This window comes from Solanum stenotomum, chromosome 11, assembly GCF_019186545.1.
Source record: "Solanum stenotomum isolate F172 chromosome 11, ASM1918654v1, whole genome shotgun sequence".
NCBI lineage: Eukaryota > Viridiplantae > Streptophyta > Magnoliopsida > Solanales > Solanaceae > Solanum > Solanum stenotomum.
In genome coordinates, this window is record NC_064292.1 from 21058889 (window position 1) to 21079128 (window position 20240).

Genomic DNA, 20240 nt, shown 5'->3' on the forward strand with positions numbered 1-20240 from the left:
ATCTCAAACCAACCAACTGGAGACCTATATCTCCTACCATACAAGGCTTCAAAAGGATCCATACCGATACATGAGTGATAGCTTTTATTGTAGGCAAACTCTATTAATGGCAAGTGATCATCCCAATTACCTTTAAAATCTATCACATATGCCCTCAACATATACTATAAGGTTTGAATGGTGCATTCCGCTTAACCATGCGTTTGAGGGTGGAAAGCAGTGCTAAGCTTCACCTTAGTACCGAGCCCTCTTTGGAATGACTTCCAAAAGTGAGATGTAAATTGAGTACCCTGATCGGAAATAATAGATAGAGGAACTCCATGAACTTTCACTATTTCCCTTATATACAACTTGGCATAGTCTTCCACCGAAAAAGAAATCTTGACGGGAATGAAGTGGGTTGATTTTGTCATCTTATCTATAATGACCCAAATAGAATCATGTTGCCTTCGGGTGCTAGGCAAACCCATAATAAAGTCCATATTTACATCTCCCACTTCCAAGTGGGAATACTTATATTTTGGGACAAGCCTCCCGATCTTTGACGCTCAACCTTAACTTGTTGACAATTAGGATATTTGGCAACAAATCCTGCAATATGTTTCTTCATATCGTTCCACCAATAGACTTTCTGTAGATCACGGTACATCTTGGTGGCTCCTGGATGAATAGAATATCGAGAACTATGAGCCTTCTCTAAAACTTGTTCCCTCAAGCCATCAACATCCGTAACACATAATCGACCTAGGTACCTTAGCACCCTATCTCCCCCTTAGGAGAAAGCCTCAACGGACTTTTTGAGTATCGACTCCTTCGACTCAATTAGTAAAGGATCAAGATCTTGTTCAGAATTCACATCCATCACAAATGACGATTCAGAACCATTCTGGACCATGACACCATCCTTGGTGGAATCCACTAGTTGGACACCTAGTCGGGCCAACCTATGCACATCACAAACCAACTCTTTCTTTTCATCCCCTATATGAGCCACACTACCCATAGACAATCTACTAAGGGAATCCGCTACAACATTAGCTTTGCCGGGGTGGTAAATGATACTCATGTCGTAATCCTTCAATAATTCTAACCACCTTCGTTGACGAAGATTCAAGTCCTTTTGACTAAACACATATTGAAGACTGTTGTGATCAGTGAAAACATCCACATGGACTCCATACAAATAATGCCTTCATATTTTCAAGGCAAACAACCCCGCCGCTAATTCAAGGTCATAGGTAGGATAATTCTTCTCATGGGCTTTAAGTTGACTTGAATCATAGACAATCACCTTACCATTTTGCATAAGCACACATCCCATCCCAACTCCAGAGACATCACAATACACCACAAAACCATTTGTACCTTCCGATAAAGTCAACACCAGGGCAGAAGTAAGTCTATCTTTCAACTCTTGGAAAAATTCCTCACAAGCTTCCGACCACACAAACATAGCTTTCTTTTGAGTCAAAGCCGTCAAAGGAGAAGCAATGGATAAAAACCCCTCCACAAACCTTCTATAGCAACCGGCCAAACCCAAAAAGCTTCTAATATTAGAAGGAGTTAGAGGTCTAGGCCAACTCTCGACCGTATCCGTCTTCTTAGGATCTACCTCAATACCCTTGCTTGACATAATATAACCAAGGAAAGCTACAGACCTTAGCCAAAATTCACACTTGCTGAGCTTTGCAAAAAAGTTGTTGATCTTTAATTAGAACTTGCAAGACAATTCTCATATGATCCATATGTTCATTCTCACTCCTTGAATAGATCAAAATATCATCGATAAACACAATGACAAACATGTCTAGGTAATGCCTAAACACTCTATTCATTAGATCTATAAATGCCGTCGCGACATTAGTTAAGCCAAATGACATCACAAGGAATTGATAATGCCCATACCTAGTTCGGAAAGTCATCTTGGTTATATCATCCCCTCTCACCTTCAATTGGTGATAGTCTGAACGAATGTCAATTTTTGAGAAGTAACTAGCCTTTGAAGTTGATCAAACAAGTCATCGATTCTCAGAAGGGGATATTTATTCTTAATGGTCACTTTGTTCAATTGACGATAGTCGATGCACATTCTAAGAGACCCATCCTTCTTTCTAACAAACAACACCGAAGCACCCCAAAGAGAGATACTCGATCAGATGAAGCCCTCATCTAATAGATCTTTTAGCTGCTCTTTCAATTCTTTCAACTCGGCCGGAGCCATTCTATAAGGACGAATGGAGATAGGTTGCATATCTGGTAAAAGGTTAATACCAAAATCTAGTTCACGCTCAGGAGAAATACAGGGAAAATCATCAAGGAAAAATTCTGGGAACTCATTCACTATCAGAACCGACTCTAGAGAAGGGGTTTCAGATTCAACATCCCTCACCCTAACAAGATGGTAAATTCACCTTTTGGAGATCATCTTTCTAGCTTTAAGGCAAGAGACAAATTGACCTCTAGGTGTAGAATTTCCCCTCTTCCATTCTAAAATAGGCTCATTTGGAAATTGGAATCTAACCACCTGAGCCCTACAATCGATATAGGCATAACATGCATGCAATCAATTCATACCCAAAATCATATCAAAGTCTAACATGTCTAACTCTACCAAATCCACCAAAGTAACTCTATGGGAAAATAAAATGGGACAACTTCTATAGACTCTTTTTGCCACCACCGAGTGACCAACTGGGGTAGAGACCGAAAAAGGTTCTACAAACACTTCAGGGAGTATTTCATACTTCATGGCCACAAAAGGTGTCACAAAGGACAAAGTAGCACCGGGGTCTAACAAGGCATATACATCAATAGAAAAGACTTTTAACATACCGGTCACAACATCCGGGGAGCTCTCTTGGTCATTTGGGGATTAAAGAGCATAGAAGCAGTTTTGCTTTTGGGCATTGGGGTTTGAACCGCTTGTAGGAGCTTGTTTATCTTCTCTTCCCTTAACCTTGACCATTGGACAATATCTAATCTTATGGCCAACCTTCCCACAACCATAACATCCATCGGTGCTAACAAGGCACTTACCATCATTCCTCTTCCCACATTTGGCACAAGTAGGCCTTGCCATAGTAGATCCCTTACCATTTCCCCCTTGAGATTTAGGGTTAGACACCCTATCATTATTGACCCTTGGGGAAGCATTTGAGGAACCTTGGTTGGAGAGCCTTTGTTTGAACCTTGGTTGACCTTGTCCATCGGACCTAGCATTGGAAAAATTCCCATCACCGGTTTTAGCTCTTTTCACCTCTCTATTCTTTTCCTTGAGTTTGGACTCCTCAATTTGTTGAGCATACACCATAAGCCTTGAGATATCCATGTCATGGAGGAGCATTGCCATACGACACTCTTTTTCAACCAAGTCAGACACACCTGACATAAACCTACTCATCTTGGTCCTTGAGTCCACCACCATGCTTGGAGCATATTTGGAGAGTTGAGTGAAATTTAAGGCATACTCCTTAACACTCATACTTCCTTGATGAAGGTTGATGAACTCTTGTACCTTAGCCTCCCTTAACTCTAGGGGGAAGAACCTATCAAGAAATGCCTTTTTGAACAATTTGCATTCTACCAGGCCCGCTCCTAGAGGTCTCTCACCCTTCCACTAATCATACCAAACTTGAGCCACATATTTTAGTTGGTAGGCGGCTAACTCCGCCTTCTCTTTCGTAGACACCCCCATAATAGTAAGAACTTTATAAACTTCATCAATAAACCTTTGGGGATCCTCTTCCACTTTAGAGCCATAAAATTTGGGAGGGTTCATTCGAGAAAAATCCCTAACCCTTGAAGTAGCCGAATTCACATTAGGATTTACTGGGGTTACAACTTGTCTATTGGCTTGAGCCATCACGGTTTGAGCCAATATTTGGAAAGTAGACTCTAAACTCCGCATGGGTCACATTCTCAATCATGGGATTAACCGGAGCTTGATTAGCTTAAAAAGGAGCTTTTTCATTCACATTGTCACCCTCCAGTCTTCCTGCATTACCCCTTCGTATATTCATATCCTGAAGACACAAGAGAAAGATTAGGAGAGGGACTTTTGTAGAGTTAAACTCTAATGCACGACTTAAGAGTAATAAAAGAAGTGAAATTTCCTAAACATCTTATAGCCTCTCATTCATAAGTGTGGCGCGCTTCACACTCATGAACAAGACTCTACTAGACGTGGCTTAAGAGACATCATCCTAGAATCATTCTAAACCTTGTGCTCTGATTACCAAGTTTGTCACGACCCAGGGGTACCCCCTAGGTGTAACATGGTAGATAGAACCCCTAAAGGCACCATGTAAGCCACTTAGCATATCATAACATAAAACATTAGAACATTATGAGTAAAACGCATTTAAGTCCAAAAATCTTTATAAAGGAAAGTGGAAGTCTAGACTTGTCTCAATTAGCCATCTATTACAATCCTTGAATCAAATAGGGTCATAGCCCAAAACAACATAATCCGAAAGTGAAAGTACAAGAATGAAACTACAACGATAATATCCATCCTTGAATCATGAGGACTTACCAACAAGCTTGAAGAATGATCAAAGCCAAGCTCTAGCCACTATGAGGACCACCTTGAGAACTGGACCCTACACTTGGAAAAATGTAGAAAAATATGGGTTAGCACAAAAATGCACTAAGTATGAAAGCCATGCATAAAATCATGAAAACATGCTAAAAGAGACATTTTAGTTGAATGCATGCAATTTACTAAGTTAAAGCATCATTTTAATGATAATGGAAGAGCATAAGTCATAAGCATAATCAAATCATAGATCTTCATATCATAAGTGTAACATATAATAAATAACCTCAAAGTATACTTGTGCAATGCATCTATAAGATCCCATAATCTCACCCATACCAAATAAAGCTTCTTGAGTAGTCATAGTTCATAAGTCATAATGGGATTAAGCCTTAACCGACATAGACCATGTAAGCTTACATGGAATCCGGTGTTACCCACACCAAAAAGGGTTGTCCTACTTGCCTAAGGTAAGACCGTGGTTTGTTAGCTCTTAGGTGGATCCACTAGCTAAGTATCCCACGGGGCACATAGTTATGGGATAAGGAGATTGTTACTAGAAACCTGGACTCAACTTTGGTAGAAGGTCTCCATCTCATGAGATACATACTTTGGTAGAAGTTCTCCATCACATGAGATACATACTTTGGGAACCCGGACTCAACTACTGTAGAAGGTCCCATTGAAAGCCGGACTCAGCTTATGTAAAAGCTTCCATCTCATAGTCAATATCCACTCGGTGCTAATCATTACTTCCCATTGATTACATATTTAGTCTTGACTTAAATTCATAATTATGTAAGAATGTCTTGACACTCAATCCAACATAATTCATAAGATAGCTCATAGATTCAATAGGTGATAATAGCCTTTTAACCTTAGAATCATCACATTGTGAGAAAACCTTTCACATCATATCATATTCATGCACAAGTGTGTATATGAGAATAACCTTTCAACAACACAACAATTTGATCATAATCATGTTCACCTTACTCTCAAAGTGTTCATAAAACATACACATAAATCTCATAACCATGCATAATTCTCATACTTTTCCCTTCAAGGACCATAGATCATATTCAATCACACATCTAGAATTACTACATTAGATATGGATAGTAACATGATTCAAATAACTCAACCTACTACAAGAATAATCTCATCATATTCTCTTTTCATCAACTCACCCACATCACAAGGTCATAAATTGGGAATATGGGGATTATCATGGATTCATGGGGATTTCAACTTAAAAAAACATTAAATAAAAAATTCAATCATATTATAATGTAATTAAATCATTAAAAATGTTTTTGAGTTGAACCCATGACTTGGATTCAAAACCCTAGTTTTTAGGGAATCACTAGTTTTGAAATTGAATTTAGAGGGACTCCATGGATAAAAGCTATCCATGGATGGAGGACTAAGAAATTGAGTGAAAAGCCTTCTTCAAACCCTAGCTTGACTTTCTTCTTCGTCCTTGGAGTTCTAGAGAGAGGAATTTGGGGGAAAGTTGGTTTTGATTTGGGATTTTTTGAATTATGAGAAAGATGACTAAATTTAGGGGTCTTAAAACATTATATAGTTAGTCTAAAAAAGTAATACAAAATGACGTCACTTAATATTAACTTAAAATGGAAAACCCCAAAGTGCCTCTAAGTGCAACTGCCAAAAGGCAGTTTCCAGGCTCACACACGACCCATCACAAACGGAAAGTGGTTGGACCCACGACCCGTGCTGTTGAACATGGTCTAAGGTTCAGAGGCCTGGTTTACAAGCGTGACCCACCGCCCCTCACTGACGCACCGTGGTTGGACCTACGACTCATTCTGTTGAGGCATGGTCTTGGTTCAGAGAGGGGTTCTCAGGGCCACGAGGTGTAGCTTGACCCACGAGACATGGATGCCCTCTGTGGGTCATTGCCCAGGCAGCCTCTAAGGGTCTTCCTCAAGGACCCATGGTTGGTCCTTGGGGTTTTAACCTTGACATTCTAACATGAAAACATTTATTTAAAGGTATGGGGAGGTACATTTCAAGGTTCTAACCCTAACGTCAAGCTCTAGCTTAGGCTACTAGTTTCCGGGGTTTTACAACTACTAGTTCATCATACAAGGACTAAGTAATTTCAGTTGATAGTTATATAACACATTTGGAAATCGTTGTTCAAGTGTTATAACATATTTTTATTGCTTAATTATGGTCCAAAGTACTAAAATATGGTCCAATTTGACATTTTTCATTATTAAATTACTTAATTTTTCAATTAACACATCCATCAATTGTCATCTGTGGCAATAGATGTACATTCTATTAGATAATCTGTTGAATTTTGTGTTAAAATTGTAAGAGATCTGTCATATGTTGCAACATATGGATAACCTATCATATTATTTTTGGTATTAATTCAATGAAATTGTGACCTAATACAACATGTAGCACCAATAAATAGTCCTATAACATGTCTAAGTACAAAATTATGGTCTAATACAATAATTTTCATCAATTCTATCAATTATTTTTACAAATACTATTATACCACTAGTTCATCATACAATGACTAAGTAATTCCATATGATAGTTATATAACACCATAGGAAATTGTTGTTCAAAGTTTTATAGATTCTTTTTATTACTTAATTATGGTCCAAAGTACTAAATTATGGTCCAATTTGATATTTTTCATTGCTAAATTGCTTAATTTATAGATTAACCCATCCATCAAATTGTCATATATGGTAACATATGTATAACCTAACAAGTGGTTTTTTGTATTAATTCAATTAAATTGTGACCTAATGCAACATGTAGCACTAATATATAGTCATATAACATGTCTAAGTACAAAATTATGGTCTAATACAACAACCTTCATCAATTCTATCAATTATTTTTACAAATACTATTATACCACTAGTTCATCATACAATGACTAAGTAATTCCATATGATAGTTATATAACACCATAGGAAATTGTTGTTCAAAGTGTTATAGCATCTTTTTATTGCTTAATTATAGTGTAAAGTACTAAAATATGGTCCAATTTGACATTTTTCATTACTAAATTGCTTAATTTATCGATTAACTTATCCTTCAAATTGTCATCTATGACAACAGATGTACAATTTTGTTGGATAATCAGTTGATTTTTTTTGTGTTAAAATTACAATAGATCTGTTATATGTTGCAACATATGTATAACCTAACATGTGATTTTTGGTATTAATTCAATAAATTGTAACCTAATACAACATGTAGCACTAATATATAGTCCTATAACATGTCTAAGTACAAAATTATGGTCTAATACAACAACCTTCATCAATTCTATCAATTATTTTTACAAATACTATTATACCACTAGTTCATCATACAATGACTAAGTAGTTCCATATGATAGTTATATAACACATTTGGAAATCGTTGTTCAAAGTGTTATAGCATCTTTTTATTGCTTAATTATGGTCCAAAGTACTAAATATGGTCCAATTTGACANTGGAGTTAATGGTGGTTGTGAGTTGAGGGAGGCGGAGGAATGGTGAAAGATAACATTATTTTATTTTATTTTTTAAATCAAAAACTTCTTATTTTTATCTCTTTCATGGAGTAACATTTTTGGTTAATAATTTAAAAATAAATTTGAAATAATTATGACGTGGCATTAATATATTTGATGTGGATATGACATGTCATTTATGTAAGGGAGAGTGAGCTACACACATGGTTAGAGGGGTTTAAAAGTCTTATTTTAGTTGAGTTTAAGGGTTCAGTTGACAAATGATTATGTAGAAGAGTTTGAAATACAAACGCATACAAGTACAAGGGTCCATCAGACCATTTCGCCAAAGTCATATTAAAAGAAGTAACAAATGGGTGATGAAGGAGAAGAAGAAGACCAAATGTTGTAACAACTGAAAGGTAGTCTTCGTGTTGATTGTTGTTGTCTTTTTTCTATTTTTAAGCATTACCAAGAAGAGTACTGTGAAGGATGAAAAATTCTTATGTAGTTGTGTACAATCATTAAAATTATCATAGTTGTCAAAATAAATAAACATAGTTTTGCACTTCTGTTCCAACATTTTTACTTGTTCTTAACATAACATAACATAACATCAGTAAGTTATTGTTGCTACAGATGACTCCTATGTTGCTACAGATGCCCCATATATTGCAACATATGAGGCATATGTTTCTACAAATGACTGTTTCTAAAAATGACCTATGTATTGCTATATATGAGTCAAATGTTATAACAGATGAGACATATGTTGCTACAGATGACCCATGTACTACTACATACGAGTCAAATGTTGCTATAGATAACCCATGTATTGCTACGTGTGAGTCAAATGTAGCAACACATGAGGCATATGTTGCAACAGATGTGTTGCAACATATGAGGAAAATATTGCAACAAATGAGGCATATATTGCTACAGATGAATTGCTACAAATGACTCATTTGTTGCTACAGATGCCTCAAATGTTGCACTATATCACCCTTATGTAGCAACATTTGACCATGTAGTGGATAGATAGAGTTAAAAGGGAGTTGGTTGGAGCAACATAACATCACATACTGTGTGCTTGTTCTCAATATGACATAACATAACAGATAAAATAAAACATTGTCATTAATTACAAATATTATCATCGATGATAAACTAGTAATGATGAGGGCAACGACGACTTGTTGTAGAAAATATCGCAACAGATTACACTTATGTTGTAGAAAATATCACAACAACAACTGGATCTGTGAAGAATAATAATGGAGAAACAAACAAGAGAGATGAAAGGAAAGAAGGAAACAAAATGGAAATTATTAAAAGTAAATAAATTTGGCATATGAAATGACCTTTTATAGAGGAGAGAGAGAAAATGGCGCTTGTTTTCTACCTTTTAATTTTTTTTTGAATTTTGACAATATGATGTTGCAACATATGACAATTCAAACTGACATATGTTGCCACATATCTCCTTTCTGCTTGGGCACATGCAGATAATTTTGTGGTTTTTTTTTTTACAACAGAGGTTATATATATTGTCACATATCACCTTATGTTGAGGCATATGCAGATAATTGTGTGATTTTTTACAACAAAGGTTATATGTGTTGCCACAGATACCACATTTCTTCCTTTCAAACATAATTGACATTTGTTCCAACAAAATAAAAAGAATAATAATAAAACCTTTAAATAAATATTGTTGCTTCTTCATATCACAACTGGCGACTTTCTTCTCTTTCTCTTTCTCTTTCCCCTGCCTTTTGCGATTGAGGAAGATACTGGAGCAGTATTCATTTATTTTTTTCTTTTACTAATTATAGATAGTGATCGAGAAATTGATATTTTCAACTTCCTACACTTCAAAGGCTGTGAAATATTCTTGGATGTATGGACATCAATATTATATGTCATTTCCTTAAAAATATTAGTGAGTTTTTTAACACGACTAATAAAATATTCATGTTGATGCTCACATCCTTCGCATCGACAAGAAGAGCATTTGATGTTAGATTAGGAAGCAACACTAGTAAAAGATTGAGTTGTTGCGACAAATGAAGCTCCTTGTGACATTTTATCTACAAGGTAAACAAAAATAGTTTGAGAGTTTACAACTGATTATAAAATAATAAGGGTAGCAATTTATACTTATATTGACACAGATGAACATTTTGTTGCCACAGTTGTACCTTTTGTTGACACAGATGAATCTTATGTTGCCACAGATGAATCTTCTGTTTCAATATATGGGTAACATGTTACTACATATAATTATTATGTTGCTCTAACACATATGTGACATATTTCAACATATGACAACTATGTTGGAATATGTACCAACATATCACTAATATGTGGCAACATACGACACGTCTTTCAAAAAATAAAATATATGTTGGACAACTGAACAAGTCTATATTTCTACAATCATATGAGCAAAATGGTCACAAAAAGAAGAAAAACAACAACAAAAATGACTCTTCACTGAAGAACAACAATACATATACATTTCCTCAAAATTAGGGTCTTTTTGGTTTTGTCGATTTTCTTTCAAAAACAAAATAATAGGTACCATTACACCATTATTCAATTTTCACATCTATAAAATAATTTCTTATTCATTAACCCAAGAAAAGAACTTAGTATCAAGAGTATGTTATTCGAAATTGTAAAATCTTTCAAAAAATAACTTATCCATTTTAAGTCGAACACGACCTTCACTTCAGAAAGAGAGAGAGTGACGGCCGGAGATAAGGAGGAAGATAATGGGGAGAATATTTATTGATGTAGTCGAATTTTCTCAGGAAGAAGAAGAGAAGAACGCTGGAGAAGAAGAAGAAGAGAGAAATTCTAATTTCTTTTACTTTTTTTAATGGTTTAAATAAAATTAAAGTAGTTGAAAAATGTAGTGTTTTTTGTATTTTATAAAAGATTAGAAAGTTTTGAAAATGTCAATTTGGTCTCATTTAACTTAATTACATTTTAAGTGGATTTGACCATTTCTTGGTCAAAGTGTCACCAAAAACAAAACCAAAACTCAATTGACACCTTTCATTTAATTTTCTCCATATAGTGGTAAGAAGACGAATAGCTTGTTTGAATTGACTTAAAAGTTAGTCAAACCTATTTCTAAATTAGTTTTTGACTTTGTGTTTGGAAAATATAAAAAATAACTTAAAAGAAATAAAAAATGACTTCAAATAAGTTAGAAAGTGTTTGACAAGGTTCAAAATGACTTAAAATAAGTCAAAAACCAAAAGTAGATCTCTCCTACTTTTTATTTGTTGGCTTAAAAGTAATTTCCGTTTGACTTTTTATTTTTAACTTAAAAGCTACCTTTTTTAGTCAATCCAAACGGGCTCGAAATCGTTCCTCTTTTTTCCTTTTTTTTTTTTCTCATTAAAATTTGATTTATGTCAATTAGAAACTTGTTCAAAAATTTAAATTTGAGATCTCTTATTACAATTTTTAGACGTGAAACCTTTTTTTATTCTCATATGTGTCTATAAGGGTATTTTTTCATTCTTGTAATTCAAATTCGAGACCTCTCATTACAATTCTTAGAGACGATGATGTCATACATCATATAGGTGTAGGATGGATAAAATTGAGGTTTACATTTGGAGTTTCATGTGATAAAAAAAATTGAGATATTGAATTAAAGATGACATTAAGGTTTCAAAGTTAAATGGGGGTGACACAAGTTATTTTAATTGAGTCTAGATGACAATAATGTAATAACAGATTAAGGATTTATGGGGCATGTGTGGGAGCTGCCCTCTAGTTTCTAAGTTGACAGTTTGGTCCATTGTATTAAATGGGGGGTAAAAGGATGAAAGACTAAAACTTAATTTAACAAAAAATGGTTGGAACCAAAAATGGAGGGAAGTCAGCCAAAAAGGGAAATAAAAACTGTCAAATCCCTACCAGTAGCCCTCTTTTTCTTTTTCTTTTCTTGTTCGTTTTTGCTTTCTTCATGCTCTCTTCATCTTTTTCTTCTTCTTGTTGTTCCTTCATTCTTGCTAAAAATATCATTTTGCTTCTCGCCATTGTTGTTCTTGGTTGCTATTCCTTGTGCTTCTTCTTCTTATCTTTTTCTTCTAGTATCAAATTTAGTTAAGCAATGGACCAAATTTCGTTCTATATCAATTGACATTACTTCATAAGTGATTGTATTCACACACCATTTTGTTTGGTAAGTAAAATTAATAGTTCTTTCAATTATTCATCATCTGGGTATACCTGCAGTCTTTTCAATAATTTATATTTGCGTTTCCAACTGATGGTTATATCAATTGCAGCAATTGACTCGTGTTGAATAAGTCAGATATTGGAATAGATGATAGTCTTATGTTGCAACAGAAAATAGGGTTGGGCATAAATACCGAAATACTGAATTGAATTGAATTATTTTGATATTTCGATTTTTGGTTCGGTTTGTGATATATATTTTTGTATTTTTTTGTATTTCGATTCAATTTTTGATATGTAATTTTTGTATTATTCGATATTTTGGTTTACCGAAATATATTATATTATAATATATATTAATATTAAATAATAAATATTATAGGAAAGATTAGGTAAAAAACACAAGACTCAAAACTTTTCTTTTCACTTTTCAGTTTTCAAACGCACGTCAGTCAATCACTTCCCCTGTTTTCCACTTTCCACTTCCCACTTCCGACATCGACCAGCGATCGGCCGATCAGCAGTTGGCTAGCGACCGACCAACCAATAGCTAAACATGAGGCCAACAGGCAGCACACAACAGGCCAACAAGCACCACGCAACAGGCGACCAGCAGCATGCAACAATCGCCAGTCGACCAACACTCAGGCAACAACTAACTGGTAACTACCAGCGATGGACCGGTGACCACCATCAAGTATTGCATTTGATAGATTGATTATTTTTTTGTTGTCAATATTTCTTCTTCCATTTTAAGTTGCCAAGTTTCAAAAAGAATATGTCTTCTTCCATTTATTTTTCTTTATGATTTTTACTTTTGTAACTAGTTAGTGTGTGAATTGTGAAATATATTTTTTATATAGATGGCTGAAAAAATCAATCAAATGTGGGTGGCTAATCAAAGTCGAATAAGTATGGCTGGTTCTATGGATAATACACCTACTAATATCAATGATGCGCCAATTAGCACAGAAGAAACAAAAAACGTGGATCCTAGGTCTACTGTTTGGCAACATTTTGATTTTTTTTTGAAAATTGTGTATTAGTTAAAGCAAAGTGTTTACATTGTAAACAAAACTATATTGCTAATACAACTAGAAATGGAACAAGTGGACTAAGACAATAGTTGACTAACCGATGTAAAGTGTATAAGCCCCTCCTGCTGCACCTGATATTCAAAAATTGTTAAATATTCAAAATAACAGTTCTTTGATCGAGAATTGGAAATTTGAGCAAGAGGTAGCTAGGAGAGCTTTAGATGAGATGATAATTTTGGATGAAATTACCTTTTAGTTTTGTTGAAAAAGAAAGCTTTAAGAAGTTTATGAGTAATGTCCAACCTTTATTTCAAATTCCTTCTCATAGAATCATAACAAGGGATTCTTATGAAGTTTATGGTGAATTGAGAATGACTTTGAAAAAGTCTTTTAGAGAACTACAACGAAGAATTTGTATCACAGCAGACACATGGATCTCGGTGCAAAGAATCAATTATATGTGTTTAACTGCTCAATTTATTGATAGGCATTGGGTGCTTCATAAAAAATATTGATTTTTTGTCTGAGTGTATTAGTAATTGTTTACTTGATTGGAACTTGGACAATGTCTTCATTGTTACGGTTGATAATGCTTCTTCAAATGATATGGTAGTTTTAGAGTTGTCCAAAAAATTAGATATGTGAGAAACTAATATGATGGATGGTAAGCATCTCCATGTGAGATGTATGAATCACATATTTAATCTAATTGTGCAAGATGGTTTGAAAAAAATTGATCTTTCTATCAAACGGGTGAGACAAATGGTGAAATATGTTAGATCATCTTCTACAAGGACAAGAAACTTCTTGAAATGTGTTGAAATACAAAAGATAGAATGTGATAAAATGTCGTCTTTAGATGTGCCTACTAGGTGGAATTCCACCTATTTGATGTTGGACACGACATAAAAGTTTGAGAAGACTTTTTAGAGGTTTGATCTTTGTGATGATAATTTTAATTCTTTTCTTGCTACTGATGTTTGTGAAGATGGAAGTATAGCAAGTTCTATTCAAAATGAGGATTGGGCTAATGTGAGGAATGTCACAAAGTTTTTTGAAAATTTTTATGAACTCACATTGAAAGTTTCATGTTCAAGGTATGTTACTTGTAATGTTCATTTTGAGGATATATGTGAGCTTTATGCATATTTGAAAGTATGTATGAGAAGTGATGATGTTGATTTGAGTAAAATGGCTTCGGGGATGAAAGAAAAGTTCAAGAAATATTGGGGTACTCCTAAAAAGATGAACAAAATGCTTTTTATTGCTTTTGTTTTGGATCCTCGCAATAAATTTGTGTATGTTAGTTTTGCTCTTGAAGAATTACTTGGGGAAGAAAAGGGAAAGATAGTGAATAATGAAGTAGATGTTTACTTGAAGAAATTATTTGCGATCTATGTAAGTAAGTATGCAAAAGGTTCTAAAAATCAATCATCTTCATCTGACACATCTGATTCATCTACTTGTGGTCTTTCTCAAAATGTGAAAACAAATTCTTTGAGAACTAAGTTTTACATGAGAAACAAAAGCACGATTCTGGAAATTTAGGTGTTAAATCTGAGTTGGATAGGAATCTTCTTGAAGACCAGAGCCTGAATCTGAGGATTTTGATATTTTGATTTGGTGGAAAGTTTATTCTCCTAGATTTCCTATACTTTCACAGTTAACTCGAGATGTATTGGCTATTTCTATGTTGAGTGTGGCATCAGAATGTGCATTTAGCACCGGTGGTCGTATGCTTGATACCTTTAAAAGTTCATTGACTCCCAAATGTGTGCAATGTCTTATTTGTGTCCAAGATTGGCGTAGACAAGAAACTAAGCCTATTTGTGTTGAAGAATATTTGGAATTTCTTGAAAAAATTGAACTTGGTAAGACTTTTTATTTTTTTATTTATTTTTGGAAAAAATAAAATACTTATTGTGTTGTATGATATATTTGATTTTCTTATTTATAGAGATGTCAAATAGTGGAAGAAACTCTTGCATTGTTGATCTATGATTGCAAGTCTCAAGTATTTAATAATGGTGAGTTCAATATGTTATGAATTATTTAATCATATCATTTTTTTTAATCTTAAAAGTAGTATTCTAACATTTGATTTTATCTTAAAAGGTCCAAGAGTCAAGACAATGAAGAAAGGCGTAAAGTACTAAGTTTTGTTAGTGTTTTTGTTGGCACTTGAGACTTAAAAGTGGTCTCATGGAAGAAAATCAAGAAACTACATTGTTGCTCAGTATTGTTATTTGTTATTGTTGGCATTTGAATGTGATCTCATGGAAGAAGCTACATTGTTTGTTGCTCATTATTGTTGTTTGTTATTGTTGGCACTTGAAGCTTGAAAGTGGTCTCATGGAAGAAACTACATTGATGCATTATTGTTACTTGTTAGATTGCTATTATGTTGTGTATTGGCATGATCAATTGATCATTGTATTTGTGAAGTTTAGTGAAGTTTTATTACTTGTTAAATTGTTGCTTGTTAGTGCCTTTTTGGCTTTATTATTTTTACTTGTTAAATGCCTAGTATAGTTGGCTAGATTGCTTGTCATACCTCTAGGCTACCTTCTGGATGGGGACACGGGACCTAGGATCACGAGTGACCCCAAGCTAACCCTGCTGGCATAACATAAGCATACTATGATAACAAAACTGATGCGAAAACTTAAATATCATGAAAATGAAAGTGATAGGGGATACCCATTCTATATCTGAATATATGAAAACTGCGAGTTTGAGTACAAAAGAGAAATCAAACTCTAAGGCTAAAGCTGGAACTAACTATCACTGAAATAAGCCCCTAGACTGACTAGAAATGTTGGTACATGCCCCCAACTAGATCTAGCAAAACTGAAACTAAAAACTATAAGTGATAAAGATAAACATGTCACTAGTCCTCAAAAAATGAGGACTCGGCACTGTTGCTGCTGAACTGAAGATCAGGAATCGATCTAAGCGTGATCTGGATGCTGAGGACCTGAACCTGCATCACGAGAAGATGTAGCGCAATGTATGCGTCAGTACTTGAAAGGTACTGAGCATGTAGGATAGAGTAAAGCTGAAATAAACATATAATTGAACAAGCAATAAAGTAAGAGTGTAATCTGAACACGATATAGGTACTAAACACTGAGCTAACTGAATGCAATGACCATTTTATAACATGCTAAGATTGAATACTGACTGTACTGAAATATGGTCAATGCAATGGAATCTGACTGAACTGTGGGAGCTATTAATAACCAATAATAAAACCACACGAGCTAAATGTGGAGTCCGATGTATACGCCCCATCAAGAGGACTCAATAAACCCGACCAAAGGTATAGATACATGCTAGCGTGATTACTAAAATGATGCCCACAGAGGGGACTTACAACCTACGTGGCTCGTAGTTCTGGGACTATTTGGGTACGCTGAACCCTAGTCCAACTCGGTACTATGTTACTCCCAATGGATTAAGTGATTAATATATTATGACTGAATTTCTGTGATTCACTGGATAGCTCAAAATGACATGCGAATTGAGAATGCACATAAATAAACTGATAATGACACATTCATAAACTGAGACATGTATATCTGAAATAGCTGAAATATCTGGCCTAGCATGTGTAATTCAAGAACTAAAGAACTACATAGCTAGGGTTCTGAAATTCATGCAATAAACTGATTAATAACATAATAATCTGATTTGGATCATTCTAACAGCTAAAACCCAACAATCCTAACACTCAAGAAATCCTATGTCTAGATGATATTAAGGGAATCAAGAATCTGACTGAAAACTAGGGACTTAATGGGTGAAAAGAATCCACTAGTGAAATCCCACATACCTGGTGACGAATTCCATGGAGAAATCTTTTGATTTTGAGGCTGGAACTGATGGAACCTTGTTGCGTTCCTACTAGGGTTCTTGACCTATTTTCTCCTCTTACGCTCTAATATTTCTAAGTTTTGATTAATGATTTGACTTGGGTAAGTTCTAGTTATGTTTCTAGGCTTAAACTAACTAAAACCTCATAATTTAGGGTCTAAACGACGTAGTTTAGGGGACAAACGAACAAGGAAAAGATCCCTGACTTAAAAGCTATCAGAGTCACCGACGAAGCTGACTGACGGGCCGTGAGTCGACTGAAGGTCCGTACTGGTCGACCGTCATTCGCGACTGAAGGCTGAAATTTTGGGTCTGAAACTGAAAGTTGACTGGCCCATCGACGGAGCTGACTAATAGACCGTGAGTCGACTGACGGTCCGTACTGGTCAATCGTCGTTTTGCGACTGAGGACTGAAATCTGAAGTGTGAAACTGAAAGTTGACTGGCCCATCGAAGGAGCTGACTGATGGGCCGTTAATCGATTGACGGTTCGTAGGTGGCTTCCGTCGGTGGCACCTGCAACTTCTGAAAATCTGGAATTTTTCCTTTCTCGAATCTGGGGTGTTACATTGCTAGTCATTACGAAAGTCTAAATATTTGATAAATAGCAATAGCTTAAGGAATTAGGACTAGTAAAACATAGTAGCATACCATAAAAATTAGGTATTTTGAAAGAGCCCCAAAAAAAATGTACTACTAATTTAATTAATTTAAGAGACATTAACATTGTTGCTTGTTGATGCAGCTCTTGTGCTGCAACCCGAATCACGTGCCTTCTTCTAGTCTTCTTCGTTGTTGGAGTTTCATCACCCAACATCTATGCTAAATCTCCACCAAACATATCCACAAACGTTCTCTATAAATCCTCTAGACTCTCCATATCCACAAACATATCCATAACACTTTAAGGGTCACTTATTTTTAACCCATTAAATTGAAATATCAAACAAAAAAATTGTAAAATTTAAATCTTAAAAAGCCCACTAAGCAGGCCCACAAAAAATTGAACTAACAAAAATCGAACCGAAATAACATAAAGCGAACCAAAATAATAAAAACTGAATCGAATCAAAATAATTCGATTTGATGTTTGGTACACGTGATATAAGAATCAAAAATCAAAAAAATCGAAACCAAATTGAATTACCAAATTTCCACCCCTAAAAGAAAAGTCATATGTTGCAACATATGACCTACATGTCGCAATAGACTAGTCATATGTTGCGCCAAATGACTTCTCACTTGCAACCTATGACTTAGTTACTGCAACAGAATAGTCATATGTCGCAACATATGATTTATCAGTTGCAATGAAATAGTCATATGTTGCAGCATATGTTTTATCTATCGCAACAAAATAGTTATATGTTGGAACATATGACTTACATGTTGTGATAGTTAAATCATATGTTGAAGCAAATGACTTACATCTAGCAGCATATGACTTACATGTTGCAAAATATGATTTATCTATCGTAACAGAATAGTAATATGTTGCAACATATGACTTACATGTTGCACAAGATTACGTACCTCTTGCAACATGTAATTTATTTGTCGTAACATTATAGACATGTAGTAGCCAGAGGCGTATCTAGGATTTCGACAAGATGAGTACACGATTACAAAAAAATTCATTTTAAATATAAATTTGATCGATTTGACTTTTAGGATCTTAATATGAACCATTAAATTTTAAAAATTATAGGTCAAAAATATATAATACTACTAGTTTTAAATTTTAATATAGACATTTGATTTAATTATATAAAAAAATTCATAGTGCTAAAATTTTCAGAAAATTTCAATGTAACACACTTGAAAATTTTGAAAGATTAAAGAAAAAAAACAAAAGATAAATTAGTTTAAACGTCAAAAGTGTAACTGATAACCACTTGGAGAGTTGTTACTCAAAAAAACAAGATAGATATAAGACTTAAATCTTTATTTTCACTTAGAGAGGTGCACCCAATCATTATTGTATTATTATATGATACTATGAACGTGAGTTCGCTCATCTATATTTAAATATTTCAAAAAATATGACACTATTATATATGATCTAGAGAGGAAAGCATGGATTCACGTGAACCCACGATAACCCATCTATTGGAACATATAACTTAAATATTGCAACAAATGACTTACCTTTCATAATATATGACTTATACGTCGTAACTTGGTAGTCATATGTATCCACATAAGACTCATATGTTGCAACAAATGTCAAAGTTGTATTCTATCATTACTATTAACTATTTTTTGAATTAATTTCTTTAGGTATAATAAATGGAGGGTTTATTCATAGGGGTTGATTGTTTTGGTGAATGGATCGAGAAGAAAAATTAAATATTTGACGTTAGAAGGATGGTATCACTAAACAGTTGGTAGGGATGATTATCAAAAGAAATATTTAGTATGATAATTTTCTAAATTTAATCATCCATCGTTGTCAACTCAATTGTCAACCGAAGATCTTATCATCAGTTACATTCACAACATTTTTCATAATGAGAAGGTTTATCTTTTAAAATAACTGATCAGTCTGGTTTCCTTTTTTATTTGGGAGAAGCAATGAGGTCTTTATTAAGAGCCTACCTAGTTGAAAATCCTATCGAGAAGAATCATAAACTAGAAGAAGACTAGCAAGATATGTTAAATGATTTTGATGTTATGAACATCAACTACATGCCCAAATCAAAGTATTCTGTATGTAAGGACTTTGGCCATAAAAGAACTACATGCCCAAATCGAAATTACTTCATCATTATTGTTGAATTTTAATGGATGTTTTTTTATTCATGGATGTATCTTATCTTAATTTGAATCATCTTATGTTATTTATATAAAATGTGTGATTTATTTTGAGCTGATGCATCTTTAAAAAGTTTGAATGGGTTACAACTTACAACATAATTTTGCATATGTTGTAACATATGTCAATTATATGTTATTACTTAGTTTACAACATAATTGTTCATCTGTTACAACGTCAATTGTGTGTTAGTTCGTAGAACAAACCATTTCATCTGTTCCAACATATGTCAGTTGTGTTTTGAGTTCCTACAACATAATTGTGCATCTTTTATA

At 34.3% G+C, this 20240-nt stretch overlaps 1 protein-coding gene across 1 annotated transcript; it reads right to left on the reverse strand.

Annotated features, from left to right (window-relative positions):
* Positions 1–2872: 2872 nt before the first annotated feature.
* LOC125845746 (uncharacterized) lies at positions 2873–3862 on the reverse strand. The gene is made up of 2 exons (XM_049525281.1): positions 3627–3862; positions 2873–3212 (listed from the first exon to the last, which is right to left on the reverse strand). The coding sequence occupies exons 1-2, from the start codon at positions 3860–3862 to the stop codon at positions 2873–2875; spliced, it is 576 nt and encodes a 191-aa protein (XP_049381238.1).
* Between the last annotated feature and the right edge of the window lie 16378 nt (positions 3863–20240).

Coding starts and splice junctions, on each gene's coding strand:
- LOC125845746 (XM_049525281.1), bottom strand. CDS start 3,862: ATGGCTCAAGCCAATAGACAAGTTGTAACCCCAGTAAATCCTAATGTG. Junction 3,213..3,626: donor AAATATGTGGCTCAAGTTTG/GTATGATTAGTG, acceptor TTCCAATGCTAG/GTCCGATGGACAAGGTCAAC.